A 15,226-nucleotide genomic window follows, 5' to 3' on the forward strand; every position below is an offset into this window, starting at 1 on the left:
CTCCTCCATTCCTATAGGCAGAAACTCAAACAGGAAGTACCCGTGCTAAGTTCTGTTTAACGCTGGTCTTACCAATCGGAATCCATGCTTCAAGATTGTTATGGTCACGCGGACTAGGAAATGTTCTGGATTGCCTCTGAGAATATCATTGAGGTATACACCGTCACAAAGTGTATAGGGGATGTTGTTCCCACTGTGACTATTAAAACCTACCCAAACCAAAAAACGTGAATAGATGGCAGCATTTGCACCAGCCCAGTCGCGAACACAGACGTCTTGCTCCCAGACAAGCTAAACACTTTTTTTGCCCGCTTTGAGGGTAACACATTGCCACGGACTCGGCCCGCTTCCAAGGACTGTGGGCTCTCATTCTCTGTGGCCAACGTGAGTAAGACATTTAAGCATGTTAACCCTCGCAGGGCTGCTGGCACAGATGGGATTCCTAGCCACATCCACAAGGGTGTGTATTCCCTGTTCACCCATGACTGTGTGGCCACGCACGCCTTCAACTCAATCATCAAGTTTGCAGACGACACAACAGTATTACGCCTGATTACCAACAATGACGAGACAGTTTACAGAAGGAGGTGGGGGCCCTGGCGGGGCGGTGCCAGGAAAATATCCTCTCCCTCAATGTTAACAAAATGAATGAGCGGATCGTGGAATTCAGGAGACAGCAGAGGGAGCACGCCCCTATCCACACCGACGGGACCGCAGTGGAGAAGGTGAAAAGCTTCAAGTTCCTCATCACTGACAATCTGAAATGGTCCACCCACACAGACATTGTGGTGAAGAAGGCGCAACAGCTCCTCTTCAACCTCAGCAGGCTGAAGAAATTTGGCCTGGTCCCTAAGACCCTCACAAACTTTTACCGATGCACAATTGAGAGCATCCTGTCGGGCTATATCACCACCTGGTATGGCAACTGCACCGCCCACAACCGCTGGGCTCACCAGAGGGTTGTGCTGTCTGCCCAACGCATCACTGGGGGCACACTGCCTGATGTCACAGGAAGGCCAAAAAGATCATCAAGGACATCAACCACCTGAGCCACGGCCTGTTCACCCAGTGCAACAAAGTTGTTACCGAGAGACTGAAAAACAGCTTCTATCTCAAGGCCATCAGACTGTTAACCTGTTATGGCTAGGGGGCAGTATTTTCACAGCCGGATAAAAAATGTACCCGATTTAATCTGATTATTACTCCTGCCCAGAAACTAGAATATGCATATAATTATTAGCTTTGGATAGAAAACACTCCAAAGTTTCTAAAACTGTTTGAATGGTGTCTGTGAGTATAACAGAACTCATTTGGCAGGCCAAAACCTGAGAAGATTCCATGCAGGAAGTGGCCTGTCTGACAATTTCTTGCCCTTCTTGATTATCTCTATCCATTACAGAGGATCTCTGCTGTTACATGACACTTCCTACGGCTCCCATGGGCTCTCAGAAGGCGGCAAAAAGCTGAATCGTGGCTTTGCAGGCTCTGGTTGAAAAAAAGTAGCGCGTTTGGGTAGTGGCTGGTTACAGTACTGTGAGACTCAGGCTCGTGCCCGCATCGTCTGCTTACCTAAACGCAGATTCCCGGTCGGAATATTATCGCTTTTTTACGAGAAAAATGGCATAAAAATTGATTTTAAACAGCGGTTGACATGCTTCGAAGTACGGTAATGGAATATTTAGAAATCTTTTGTCACGAATTGCGCCATGCTCGTGACCCTTATTTACACTTCGGATAGTGTCTTGAACGCGCGAACAAAACGCCGCTATTTGGATATAACGATGGATTATTTTGGACCAAACCAACATTTGTTATTGAAGTAGCAGTCCTGGAAGTGCATTCTGACGAAGACAACAAAGGTAATCAAACTTTTGTAATAGTAAATCGGAGTTTGGTCAGGGCTAAACTTGGTCGGTGTCTAAATGGCTAGCCGTGATGGCTGGGCTATCTACTGAGAATATTGCAAAATGTGCTTTCACCGAAAAGCTATTTTAAAATCGGACATATCGAGTGCATAGAGGAGTTCTGTATCTATAATTCTTAAAATAATTGTTATGTTTTTTGTGAACGTTTATCGTGAGTAATTTAGTAAATTCACCGGATGTTTGCTAGTTCTGAACGTCACATGCTAATGTAAAAAAGCTGGTTTTTGATATAAATATGAACTTGATTATTTCTAGCTGGGTACTCTGCTGACATAATCTAATGTTTTGCTTTCGCTGTAAAGCCATTTTGACAGTGTGGTTAGATTAACGAGAGTCTTGTCTTTAAAATGCTGTAAAATAGTCATATGTTTGAAAAATGGAAGTTTTCGGATTTTAGAGGAGTTTGTATTTCGCGCCACGCCCATCATTGGATATTGGAGCAGGTGTTCCGCTAGCGGAACGTCTTGATGTAAGAGGTTTTAATTAACCTGTTAGGGCTAGGGGGCAGTATTGACACGGCCGGATAAAAAACGTACCCGATTTAATCTGGTTACTACTCCTGCCCAGTAACTAGAATATGCATATAATTATTGGCTTTGGATAGAAAACACCCTAAAGTTTCTAAAACTGTTTGAATGGTGTCTGTGAGTATAACAGAACTCATATGGCAGGCCCAAACCTGAGAAGATTCCATGCAGGAAGTGGCCTATCTGACAAGTTGTGTTTCATCTTGGCTCTTTTTATTGAAGACTGAGGATCTTTGCTATAACGTGACACTTCCTACGGCTCCCATAGGCTCTCAGAGCCCGGGAAAAAGCTGAACGATATCGAGGCAGCCTCTGGCTGAAACACATTATCGCTTTTGGCAAGTGGCCGATCAGAGTACTATGGGCTTAGGCGCATGCCCGAGTCGACCCCATGCTTTATTTTCTTTCGTCTGTTTACCTAAATGCAGATTCCCGGTCGGAATATTATCGTTTTTTTATGAGAAAAATGGCATAAAAATTGATTTTAAACAGCGGTTGACATGCTTCGAAGTACGGTAATGGAATATTTAGAATTTTTTTGTCACGAATTGCGCCATGCTCGTCACCCTTCTTTACCCTTTCGGATAGTGTCTTGAACGCACGAACAAAACGCCGCTATTTGGATATAACAATGGATTATTTGGGACCAAACCAACAGTTGTTATTGAAGTAGAAGTCCTGGGAGTGCATTCTGACGAAGACAGCAAAGGTAATAACATTTTACTTATAGTAAATCTGACTTTGGTGAGTGCTAAACTTGGTGGGTGTCTAAATAGCCAGCCCTGTGATGCCGGGCTATCTACTGAGAATATTGCAAAATGTGCTTTCACCGAAAAGCTATTTTAAAATCGGACATATCGAGTGCATAGAGGAGTTCTGTATCTATAATTCTTAAAATAATTGTTATGCTTTTTGTGAACGTTTATCGTGAGTAATTTAGTAAATTCACCGGCAGTGTTCGGTGGGAATGCTAGTCACATGCTAGTCACATGCTAATGTAAAAAGCTGGTTTTTGATATAAATATGAACTTGATTGAACAAAACATGCATGTATTGTATAACATAATGTCCTAGGGTTGTCATCTGATGAAGATCATCAAAGGTTAGTGCTACATTTAGCTGTGGTTTGGGTTTATGTGACATTATATGCTAGCTTGAAAAATGGGTGTCTGATTATTTCTAGCTGGGTACTCTGCTGACATAATCTAATGTTTTGCTTTCGCTGTAAAGACTTTTTGAAATCGGACAGTATGGTTAGATTAACGAGAGTCTTGTCTTTAAAATGGTGTAAAATAGTCATATGTTTGAAAAATTGAAGTTTTTGCATTTTTGAGGTATTTGAATAACGCGCCACGGGATTACACTGGCTGTTGAGTAGGTGGGACGCAAGCGTCCCACCTAGCCCATAGAGGTTAAAAAGGCAGAGCAGCACTTTATTATTGTCAATACTCCCTAGGAGAGGTGGGGTGAAGTCAGGTGCAGGAGACGAAATAACAGAGAAGGCATTTATTCCAGAGTCCTTCAAAAATGAACAGGCACAGGACCAGAATAAGCAGTCCACAAAATTATCTGGAACACAGTCCAGAAAATACACCTGTCTAATAGAGCCAAACAATAAACCACCACCCAAACCTACGACAGGAAAAACAAAACAATCCCGCACGAACCCAAACTGGTAAGGCGAGATTAAGGACCCCCACTAATGAACCTCAACTCGAAACAGGTGACACACAAGACAGACAAAACCAAACGAAAAGAAAAAGGGATCGGTGGCAGCTAGTAGACCGGCAACGACATCCGCCGAGCGCCGCCCGAACAGGGAGAGGAGCCACCTTCGGTAAAAGTCGTGACAGTACCCCCCCTGACGTGCGGCTCCCGCAGCGCGCCGACTACAGCCTCGAGGACGACCCGGAGGGCAAGGCACAGGGCGATCCGGATGGAGGCTGTGGAACTCACCCAGCAGGGATGGGTCCAAGATGTCCCCCACCGGTACCCAGCACCTCTCCTCCGGACCGTACCCCTCCCAATCCACGAGGTACTGCAGGCCCCCCACCCGATGCCTAGAGTCCAAGATGGGACGGACTGTGTACACCGGGGCCCCCTCGATGTCCAGTGGGAGCGGAGGGACCTCCCGCACCTCAACGTCCTGCAGTGGACCAGCTACCACCGGCCTGAGGAGAGACACTTGAAATGAGGGGTTAATACGATAGTAAGGGGGAAGCTGTAACCTATAACACACCTCGTTTATTCTCCTCGGGACTTTAAATGGCCCCACAAACCGTGGGCCCAGCTTCTGGCAAGGCAGGCGGAGGGACAGGTTTCGGGTCGAGAGCCAGACCCGGTCCCCCGGCGTGAACACGGGGGCCTCACTGCGGTGGCGGTCAGCGCTTTCCTGCTGCCGCCCACCGGCCCGTTTCAGGGATTCCTGGACGGCTCTCCAGGTCTCCTTTGAGCGTTGCACCCATTCCTCCACCGCAGGAGCCTCGATCTGGCTCTGATGCCATGGTACCAGGACCGGCTGGTAACCCAACACGCACTGAAATGGCGACAGGTTCGTGGAGGAGTGGCGGAGTGAATTTTGAGCCATCTTGGCCCATGGGACAAACCTCGGCCACTCTCCTGGCCGGTGCTGGCAATATGACCACAGAAACCTGCCCACATCCTGATTCACTCTCTCCACCTGCCCATTACTCTCGGGGTGAAAACCTGAGGTCAGGCTGATCGAGACCCCCAGACGCTCCATAAACACCCTCCAAACCCAGGACCCCGATCAGAAACTATGTCCTCAGGCAACCGTAGTGCCGGAAGACGTGTGTAAACAGGGCCTCCGCGGTCTGTAGGGCCTTAGGAAGACTGGGCAAAGGGAGGAGATGGCAGGACTTAGAAAACCGATCCACAATGACCAGGATCGTAGTGTTCCCCTGTGACGGCGGAAGATCGGTGAGGAAGTCCACCGACAGATGGGACCAAGGCCGCTGTGGAACGGGGAGGGGCTGTAACTTCCCTCTAGGCAGGTGTCTAGGAGCCGTACACTGGGCACACACCGAACAGGAGGAGACATAAACCCTCACATCCCTTGCCAACGTGGGCCACCAGTATTTCCCTCTAAGACCCCGCACCGTCCACTCAATACCCGGATGACCAGAGGAGGGTAGCGTGTGAGCCCACCTGATAAATCTATCGCGAACACCAAGTGGGACGTACCTCCGACCAGCTGGACACTGTGGTGGAGTAGGTTCTAACCATGACGCCTGCTCGATGTCCGCGTCTACCTCCCATACCACCGGTGCCACCAGACAAGAAACCGGAAGTATGGTGGTGGGATCGATGGACCGCTCCTCGGTATCATAGAGACGGGACAGTGCATCGGCCTTGGCGTTACGGGAACCTGGTCTATATGAGATGGTGAAACGGAATCTGGTGAAAAACATCGCCCACCTTGCCTGACGAGGATTCAGTCTCCTCGCCACCCGGATGAATTCCAGATTACGGTGGTCAGTCCAGATAAGAAAAGAGTGTTGCGCCCCCTCAAGCCAATGTCTCCACACCTTCAGAGCTTTTACCACAGCCAGCAAATCCCTGTCCCCCACATCACAGTTTCGCTCCGCCGGACTGAGCTTCCTTGAATAAAAAGCGCAGGGGCGAAGCTTCAGGGGCGTGCCCGAGCGCTGTGATAGCACGGCTCCAACACCAGCCTCGGACACGTCCACCTCCACTATGAATGGCAAAGAGGGGTCCGGATGCGCCAGCACGGGAGCATCGGTAAACAGAGCCTTCAGACGACCAAAAGTTCTGTCCACCTCCGCTGACCACCGCAAACGCACCGGCCCCCCCTTCAGCAGTGAGGTAATGGGAGCAGGCACCTGCCCAAAACCCTGGATAAGCCTCCGGTAGTAATTGGCAAACCCTAAAAACCGCTGCACCGCTTTTACCGTGGTCGGAGTCGGCTAATTACGCACGGCCGCCATGCGGTCAAACTCCATCACCACCCCAGATGTGGAAATGCGATACCCCAGGAAAGAGACGGCTTGTTTGGAGAACACACATTTCTCGGCCTTGACGTACAGGTCATGCTCCAACAGTCGCCCAAGTACCCTGGGCACCAGAGACACATGCGCGGCGCGTGTGGCGGATTAGATCAGAATGTCATCAATGTACACCACCACACCCTGCCCATGCAGGTCCCTGAGAATCTCGTCTACAAAGGATAGGAAAACGGCTGGAGCATTCTTCAACCCATACGGCATGACGAGGTACTCATAATGGCCAGATGTGGTACTAAATGCGGTCTTCCACTCGAATGTTTGAGGGACAGCTATTGGGGAACTGTTGGGGGGGGATCTCAGAGGGTTCAATAAAAATAAAAACTAGCAGCACTACCAGTAGAGCTGATATGTGTCTCTATGTATGCAGGCCTTACTAAATGGACAGTTAGAAAATGTGAAGAACATTCATTTTTATTTTTTAAGTAACATTTTATTAAATATATATTTTTTTTAAATGTGAATCACATTTTTATTTTGCTTACCCCTGACGGCATTGTACGTGCCCCTGTTTGGGAATACCTGATATAAGGAATTTGAAATTATTGTACTTTTACTCTTACTTTTGATACTTAAGTATATTTTAGCAATTACACTTACTTTTGATACTTAAGTATATTTAAAACCAAATACTTTTACACTTTTACTCAAGTAGTATTGTACTGTGTGACTTTCACTTTTACTTGAGTCATTTTCTATTAAGGTATCTTTACTTTTACTTAAGTATGACAGTTGGGTACTTTTTCGACCACTGCTCATAGGGAGCCTTTCAAGACTGGTGATGGACCCCCAGGAGGCCCAGAGACAGATGAGCTGAGGGAAATGTTGAACCAGCAACCCCTGGAAGGTATCCTCGATGATGACAATTTGGACAGTTCAGATGGGGGACTGTTCCAATCCTCATTTGGTAGGACGCATTCATTCAACATGTGCAATTCCCGGACTCCAGGGAACATGTAATGTTGTCAGTTGTCTCTTGCACTCCCATAATAACAATTATGTAATGAACTCAACTCTTGAATAAATAATGTTCTCTAATGCAGCAATGCAATCATTTTCTAGAGGCAGATGATCACCATAGCTTAGAGGGGATAATACAGGATGAAGGTCAGCCCACTACATCTGCAGCAGCCAGGAGGGAAGATTGTGTCACTAACTCAGGCCGGAGGACAAAGACAAAGAGGCTGAGCATGCATGAGAAACTGACCATGGAATTTCATGAGCGCAAACTAATGTATTTAAAAGAAGAGCATAATATGAAGACACAAATCCTTCATGTTTTGTTGGTTATGAATGAGGAGGAGAGAAACAGGAAGCAGCAGCAGTACCAATGTTCTTCTCAAACCAGCACCAGTTCGGGGTCCCGATATTTCCATTTGTGAATTAAAAACCTTTTTGTTACCAATCCATGGCTACTGTTTGCTTCAATCACTTGAACTATCTTTGTTGTGAGAAGTGCTGCATAGCAAAAGCATCTCTGCAGGCTAGTCCATTTCTGTCATTGTCTGCATCAACCATTGGAACATCTGGGTCATCCTCATCTTCAATGCAAGGATCTAGGCAGCATGCTGTTTGAGGTAATTGTGAAGCACTGCTGTTGCAATTATTACAATGCAGCATCATCTTGGTTAAAAGCGTAATGTGCTTCTGAGACACTGGAAATTACTCTTCCATACACCAAACATGTGCTCCAATATACCTCTGGTGCGGATATGAGCTTGGTTGTACCATTGTTGCTCAGGTCCTATTGCATGAAGATAGGGACTGAACAAGAACTTGGTCTGTGCATACCCACTGTCACCAAGTAAGATTCCATTATGTTGTCCACCTTCAAGCTGAGCATACAAAGAGGAGTTCTGCTAAATCCTTGAGTCATGAGTTGCACCTTTCCAACATGCAACAATGTTGGAGAACTGGACACACTTTTTACATTTATTGAGAACCAGTTTTTACGATTCCTGTACTCCTCAGCATCTGCTGTAGAGGGAAACTTGATAGGAATATGACATCCATCTATAACGCCAATGACTCCAGGGAAGTTCCCATATTCACAGAACTCTACCTTGTAGTTGGCTCAGTCAGCAGCATCTGGGAACTTGGTATAATTGTCTTTCAGTTCACATATAGCATTGCAGACTTTGTGGACTATTCTGCATATAGGCGGTTCACTTACACCACACAAGTCTCCTGTTTCATAATGGAAGGTTTCAGATGCCAAAAACCTCAAGGTGATCAGTACTTGCAAGGAAGGAGGGATGGGCTTTACCCTACGAGACTCAGATAAAGCTTTGGCTCAAGAATTATTATGCCAGCTGCATTTTCTTTGTACATATGGAAATGGTCACAGAAATAGATTTTAGTCCAGGTAATCCATTTTCCTCCTTTGCCAAGGTCAACATTGGGGCCAACATCCATTAATCGGAAGTTAAACCTGCCTCTAGGCCAGGTTTAATTTAAGCCTTCACTTAGATCTAGATGAACTCTAAACGTCCTTCTGGAAATCAGATTTTTTAAATGTAGACTAGGGCAAGTCTGAGACAATTTTAAACCATGTCTGAGAAATGGCATTTCAGTTAGTCCAGTTTAAAAGTGCAATTTGGTCTAGGATTAAGCTTCATCTGTGTCTGCGAAACCGGCCCTAGAAGGGTTAATAAAATGACATACATTCGGAACCTTAAACAACTAAACACAACTACAACCGAAAAAAACTTCTAGGTCCTTTTTTTTACTTACATTGCTCAAAACCACTTTTTTTTTTATAACTAGGCGAAACATGGTCAGACTGGGCAGTTTCTTTGCTAGGAGCTCGTCCTCCGCATTAGGAACGTGCTGACTTCACCATGTCATTCTATCTTCTATGTTATCTGAGAAAATGGGTGTCTTACTTTGTCCCCTACGCTTTGGGATATCAATGTACCGGAAGCTTTTCAGCTTTTTCTTCAAACAAAACGAGTGGAAAATGCAAACTTCCGCCGATTAAAATTACTTTAAGGTATACTGATCTAAAACATTCCAATAAAAGCAATTTTATTCTGCTCTGTGATGTGCATTCAAGGCAGCGAGTAGAGTCTTTGCAAAACAGACTGAATTGTGTGTTTTGGAGCGATAAAGCTGCCTGCGTAATAAGTTAATTTTCACCATAAGGAGTCAGGCAGTTGTTAGTTATTTGTTTTCTTGCTCCATTAAATGTATGCATTATTTATGAACTAAAATATCCAGAGATCCCTGTTCAAACGTTAATGGGATGTTAAGATATGAAGGCTGCCGAATCCATTTCCCAATTATTTCCTTGTCTATGGAAGACTGCCTTCTGAACTTCTTCCAGTCGGGAGTGAAGTAGACTGGGACTGGCACACGACAAGTCTGTAATCTGTGTAGGGAGTGGAACAGCAAGACGACTTCCAGCCACACCAGCGTTCAACCGTCCCACATCACGGCCTTGGTGACACGCCCTGGCGCCATTCAAGTGGCCTTAAGTTACAATTTAAATGCATGGAACTTATCCTTTGAGAAGAGCCCCTCTTATACATCATGGTGATAGACTTTTTACACAAGGCCTAAAATGGAAATAAAAACCATTCTGTCTCTAATTTCTGACTACTCACAATATTATTTTGTCCTCATATACACTAAACATCTTTTTAACAGGAAAAGAGGTTAACATTTGCTATGTTTTCTGAAAATGTTTTCATTATCCACACATAAATCCTATTTCTTAATTTTCTATTATTTATGAATTTATGTTCTGAGCCAGGGGCCAGCACATTATGGTAGCATGCGTCAAGGTAACAGAAGGCACAGTAAGACTTAGTGATAAAAGTAATGATGCATTAGTATGACCACAACATATAAACCTAAACTTACATTAAGCAAATAGGATGTAGAACGGATCCATTAGTGAGTTAGAGTGTATCAGTGCATGCAGAATATGTTCAGCACGTTTAGACAACACAAAACTTTACAATACAATATATAGACAAAGTAAGGTCATATCAACACCATTATGTGCAAACTTCACAGCTAATGTATCAGACTATCTGATTGTGACCTGGATATTCTAGCTATGGACTGAGAGAGGCACACAGACAGACAGTATATCCAAGCAGTGATCTTACCTAGGGCTGTACAATTAATTGAATTCACATAGAAATTGCAATATTGACATGTGCAATATCCAAATCGCAAGAGATTCATTTAGCATGCTATATTTTGACATTCTCATATCGCACGCAATGTTTTAAAACGCTGCGTGTAATGTCAGTTTTTATAGTTTACTACGTTTTTTTCTCCTCTTGTGGCTGCATCCCACACATACCAAGCCCCGTCCCATCACTCAAACCCTGCAGTTACCTCTCACTGTTAGATCGACTATAAGTTTGCATGCTGTTCAGTTCGATCAATTGCAGTCAACAGATTGTTCCAAATAAGAACGATGCTGCTTTAACTTTTGCGTTTTAATATAAATCATTCTATTTCTATTATTTCAACTGTCCAACCATATGTTTTGATCTAAATCGCAAGTCAAATCACAACTGCAATATTTGATAAAAAAAAATCACAATTCTATTTTTTCCCATATCGTGCAGCCCTACTCTTACCTAAGAGTGAAGCTCTCCACAGCAGATACACTGGACAGGAACACATAGAAGGTGGCCATGTCGGTGGTCCTCAGTGGTTTGGAGGAGGTCTGGACCACCACGGCTCCCCCTAACCTCAGACGCAGGAACGTAGGGTTTCCAGGTGGTGCCTTTAGGATGTTGACACTCCCTACCCTCCTCATGGGTATACCAGACCCCACTGGGCCGCCCCTCCCCCCCCCCACATGCTGCAGGCTGTCCTGTGGTACACACTGGCCTGTCCAGTCCCGTCGGCTCTGGAAGTAGATCTCCACGGGAATCCCCTGCACCTCTCCCTGTCTATCCCTGCTGTCGGAGCTGGAGGAGCAGCTGGCGGGGCTGAACCAGGCCGGGTCGGGCTTCAACTGGGCAACACAGAACCCCCCTGGGGACAGCAGGCATGCCCCCCGCACCTCCTGCGTCTCACAGAAGGCGTACACCGTCACACAGTGGGCCCCCTCCTCCATTCCCTTCCTCCCACCACTACCCACCTCCACCCCCTCCCCAGCCCTGCCCCCTCCAGCGTCACTTCCACTGGCCATACTGGGCATGTGAAAGAGGATCCTGATAATTGGGGCAGAGGAGAGGACCTGGCGGGCCAGGATGACAGGGAGGATCCTGCGACTGCCAAGGAGCAGCTCTGGGCCGATGGGTCTCTCCACAGACAGGAAGCCGAAGGTGACATTGACGGCCGGCTGCAGGAGGCCCGCCCTGGGGTTGGTAATGAGGAAGGCCTGCCTCTGGGCTTGCAGGCTGGAGTTCCCCAGAAGCTCCTGGCTGTTCTCCCTCAACAGCAGGTGGTCTGCGTTGAGGATCTGGTAGCCAACTGAGGGGTAGACAGGGAAGGGACCTTGGTTCTTGGTGTCCTTGGACAGTTCCTGGCAGTGCACACCTAGAGGGTGAGATATGAAATACAGCTGTTTGCATAGAGCAAAAAGAAAGCACATAGCAAATGTATGTCTGTTCAAAGTATATAGTAGCATTATTATAGAATGAATTTTCTGAACATTTGGTTTAAAAGTTGAATAATGGTGGATATAAGAAGCCATTCTAATGCACAGTGACCTGTGTTAATTCAGTGAATTCAGCGGAATTCTAGAAGAGATTACCAAACTTTTCAGGGAAGGTTTGCTGAAAGCCAATATTCACTGCCCTCCTGCCTCACTATACAGTCCATCATGACACAGCCACACATAATACACACACGCAGACCGACACAACACATACACACATACATACACAGTCCACACACACTCACACACTTTTACACTCATCATTTGCTGCTGCTACTCTGTTCTTATTTACTCATATTATTACCTATCCTGATGCCTAGTCACTTTACCCTGCCTTCATATACATATTTACCTAAAATACCTTGAACCTCTGCACATTGTACTGGTACTCCCTGTATATAGCTTAATTTATGTGTATTTTATTTTATTAAAATCTGCATTGTTGGGAAGGGCTCGTAAACGAGCATTTCAGAGTAAAGTCTACACCCGTTGAGTTCGGTGCATGCGGAAAATACAAATCCAGCAAATCCAGCACAATCCCTTTCATTGTAAAAATCAACAAGAACAGGTTTGCAGCTTAACAGCAGAGCGCTACAATAACTAGGCAAAGTATGAAACACATTTATCTAGGAAGTATTTTTCTGCCACAACTTCATTGGTCCGTATATGTTGAATCCTGATGTAATATATAGGCTATTGTACCTGAGATAGCCCTACATTGCACAGTGGTCTTCAGAAAACTACAGGGTAACTACATTACACGGTAATTACAAAATACATGCTGTTGAAGAAGAGAATGGCAACAGTTGTTAAAATACATAACATGCAACAACTGTATAACATCTAACCTGTTGGACAATGTTGTGACAAATACATGCTCCAGCAGGAGTTTAACATCCTTAAACGCTGTGGATGTACACAATACATATCCTGCTTTCAATAATACACATACAATATGAAAGCCCATGGGATACACAGCCTTATTATACACTGAGTGTACAAAACATTAGGAACACTTTCTCTTTCCATGACATAGACTGGCCAGGTGAATGCTATGATCCCTAATTGATGTCAAATCCACATCAATCAGTGTAGGTGAAGGGGAGAAAACAGGTTAAAGAAGGACTTTTGTTAAGACAATTGAGACATGGATTGTGTACAGGCAATCTAAGACAAGCTTGGGAAGGGCTTAATGCAATGATGGGAAGAGAGAGTAAAAGAAAGAACAATACAATTTCTGACTGTAAACGACCTTAACTGCTGTTATGGAAGATTTGACACTGTCGATTTTAAAGACGAATGTGAACAAATTTGTGACCGCATCCCCAAATCCGTACCAGGCGGTGATACAGCCCGACAGGATACTCTCTATTGTGCATCTGTAAAAGTTTGTGAGTGTTTTAGGTGACAAGCCACATTTTTTCAGCCTCCTGAGGTTGAAGTCAAGCGCTGTCTGTGTGGGTGGACCATTTCAGTTTGTCCATGATGTGTACGCCGAGGAATGTAAAGCTTTCCACCTTCTCCACTACTGTCCACGATCATCTCCTTTGATATGTTGACGTTGAGTGAGAGGTTATTTTCCTGACATCACACTCCGAGGGCTCTCACCTCCACCCTGTAGGCCATCTCGTCATTGTTGGTAATCAAGCCTACCATTGTAGTGTTGTCTGCAAACTTGATGATTGAGTTGGAGGGGTGCACGGCCACGCAGTCATGGGTGAACAGGGAGTACAGGAGAGGGCTGAGAACGCACCCTTGTGGGGCCGCAGTGTTGAGGATCAGCGGGTTGGAGATGCTTCCTACCCTCACCACTTGGGGGCGGCCCGTCAGAAAGTCCAGGACCCAGTTGCACAGGGCGGGGTCGAGACTAGGGTCTCGAGCTTAATAACGAGTTTGGAGGGTACTATGGTGTTAAATGCTGAGCTGTAGTCAATGAACGGCATTCTTACATAGGTATTCCTCTTCTCCAGATGGGATAGGGTAGTGTGCGGTGTGATGGCGATTGCGTCGTCTGTGGACCTATTGGGGCGGTAAGCAAATTGGAGTGGGTCTAGGGTATCAGGTAGAGTGGAGGTAATATGATCCTTGACTAGTCTTTCAAAGCACTTCATGATGACAGAAGTGAGTGTTACGGGGCGAAATGGTCTATGACTCTGTCATACAGTACATGCTTTAATTTTTTGTTGTCCTATGCTACCTGGCTAAAATGCTTGCTCGCTAGCCTAACTTCCTTTCATGGGCAACGTTAGCTATTTAATATTAGCCTACTACATATAGTTACATATTGAACTTCCATCCTCTCAGTCCATTGGCCAGTACGGAGAATTAAGTAAAACCACAAGTCCAAATCCATATCTCCATCCATGGCTAATTTAGGAAAGGGACAATTTTAGCTAGCTAGCCACCAGAGGACAACAACATAACAAGATGCAACAATTCAAGTTGTTTCTATCAATTACTTATTTATCTGTGATAGGAGTGAAGCCAAATCCAAACTGGCTTCCCTTGATACTTTTTTTTTGGTGCGCCAGGAGCATTCACAGTTGAGTTCACTCAGCTTAGCTCAACCCTGATTGGCTATTATTTTATTCATGTTTTTTGGGGGGGGAGGCCAAATGCTCTCTGGCTTCCCTTGCATTCAATGCTACGTGCGGCAACAATGTCATACTCTTTATGAAAATTATGAAAACACAGATAGACGAAAGATAAATTATTTTATGTTTAAAAAAATTGTATTGGTCAATTTTATCTATCCAGTGTAGTTGGGGCAGCGGTCAGTTGTGAGTGAATGTATCAATGTCCTCTATGTTTTTACTGTATGCAGTATGATGGACTGGTTTAAATGTGTGTGATGTGAGAATGTATGTGATCCTTTTAATGTAAGGTGGCCATCCTGGATGGACAATAATGTTTTATTCTATTCTATTCTATTCTGTTCTGTTCAATTATATTGTGTGTGAATGCCATTCAGAGGCTGAATGGGCAAGACAAAATATTTAAGTGCTTTTGAACACGGTATGGTAGAAGGTGCCAAGTGCACAGGTTTGTGTCAAGAACTGCAACGGTGATGGGTTTTTCACACTCAAAAGTTTCCTGTGTGCA

The 15,226-nt window shown here is 45.2% G+C and overlaps 1 protein-coding gene across 1 annotated transcript in view; it reads right to left on the bottom strand.

The window, feature by feature from the left end:
* Positions 1 to 12,288, bottom strand: part of LOC106566402 (transmembrane protein 132D-like) — a 47,358-nt gene extending 35,070 nt beyond the window's left edge. The window contains exons 1-2 of the mRNA XM_082974405.1: positions 12,282 to 12,288; positions 11,094 to 12,003 (exon numbers count right to left, since the gene is read on the bottom strand). Of these exons, the coding sequence (XP_082830531.1) occupies positions 11,094 to 12,003; positions 12,282 to 12,288 (917 nt within the window). The remainder of the gene's footprint in view (positions 1 to 11,093; positions 12,004 to 12,281) is intronic.
* Between the last annotated feature and the right edge of the window lie 2,938 nt (positions 12,289 to 15,226).

Source organism: Salmo salar, chromosome 01 (genome assembly GCF_965601325.2).
Source record: "Salmo salar chromosome 01, fSalSal1, whole genome shotgun sequence".
In the NCBI taxonomy this organism is placed as follows: domain Eukaryota; kingdom Metazoa; phylum Chordata; class Actinopteri; order Salmoniformes; family Salmonidae; genus Salmo; species Salmo salar.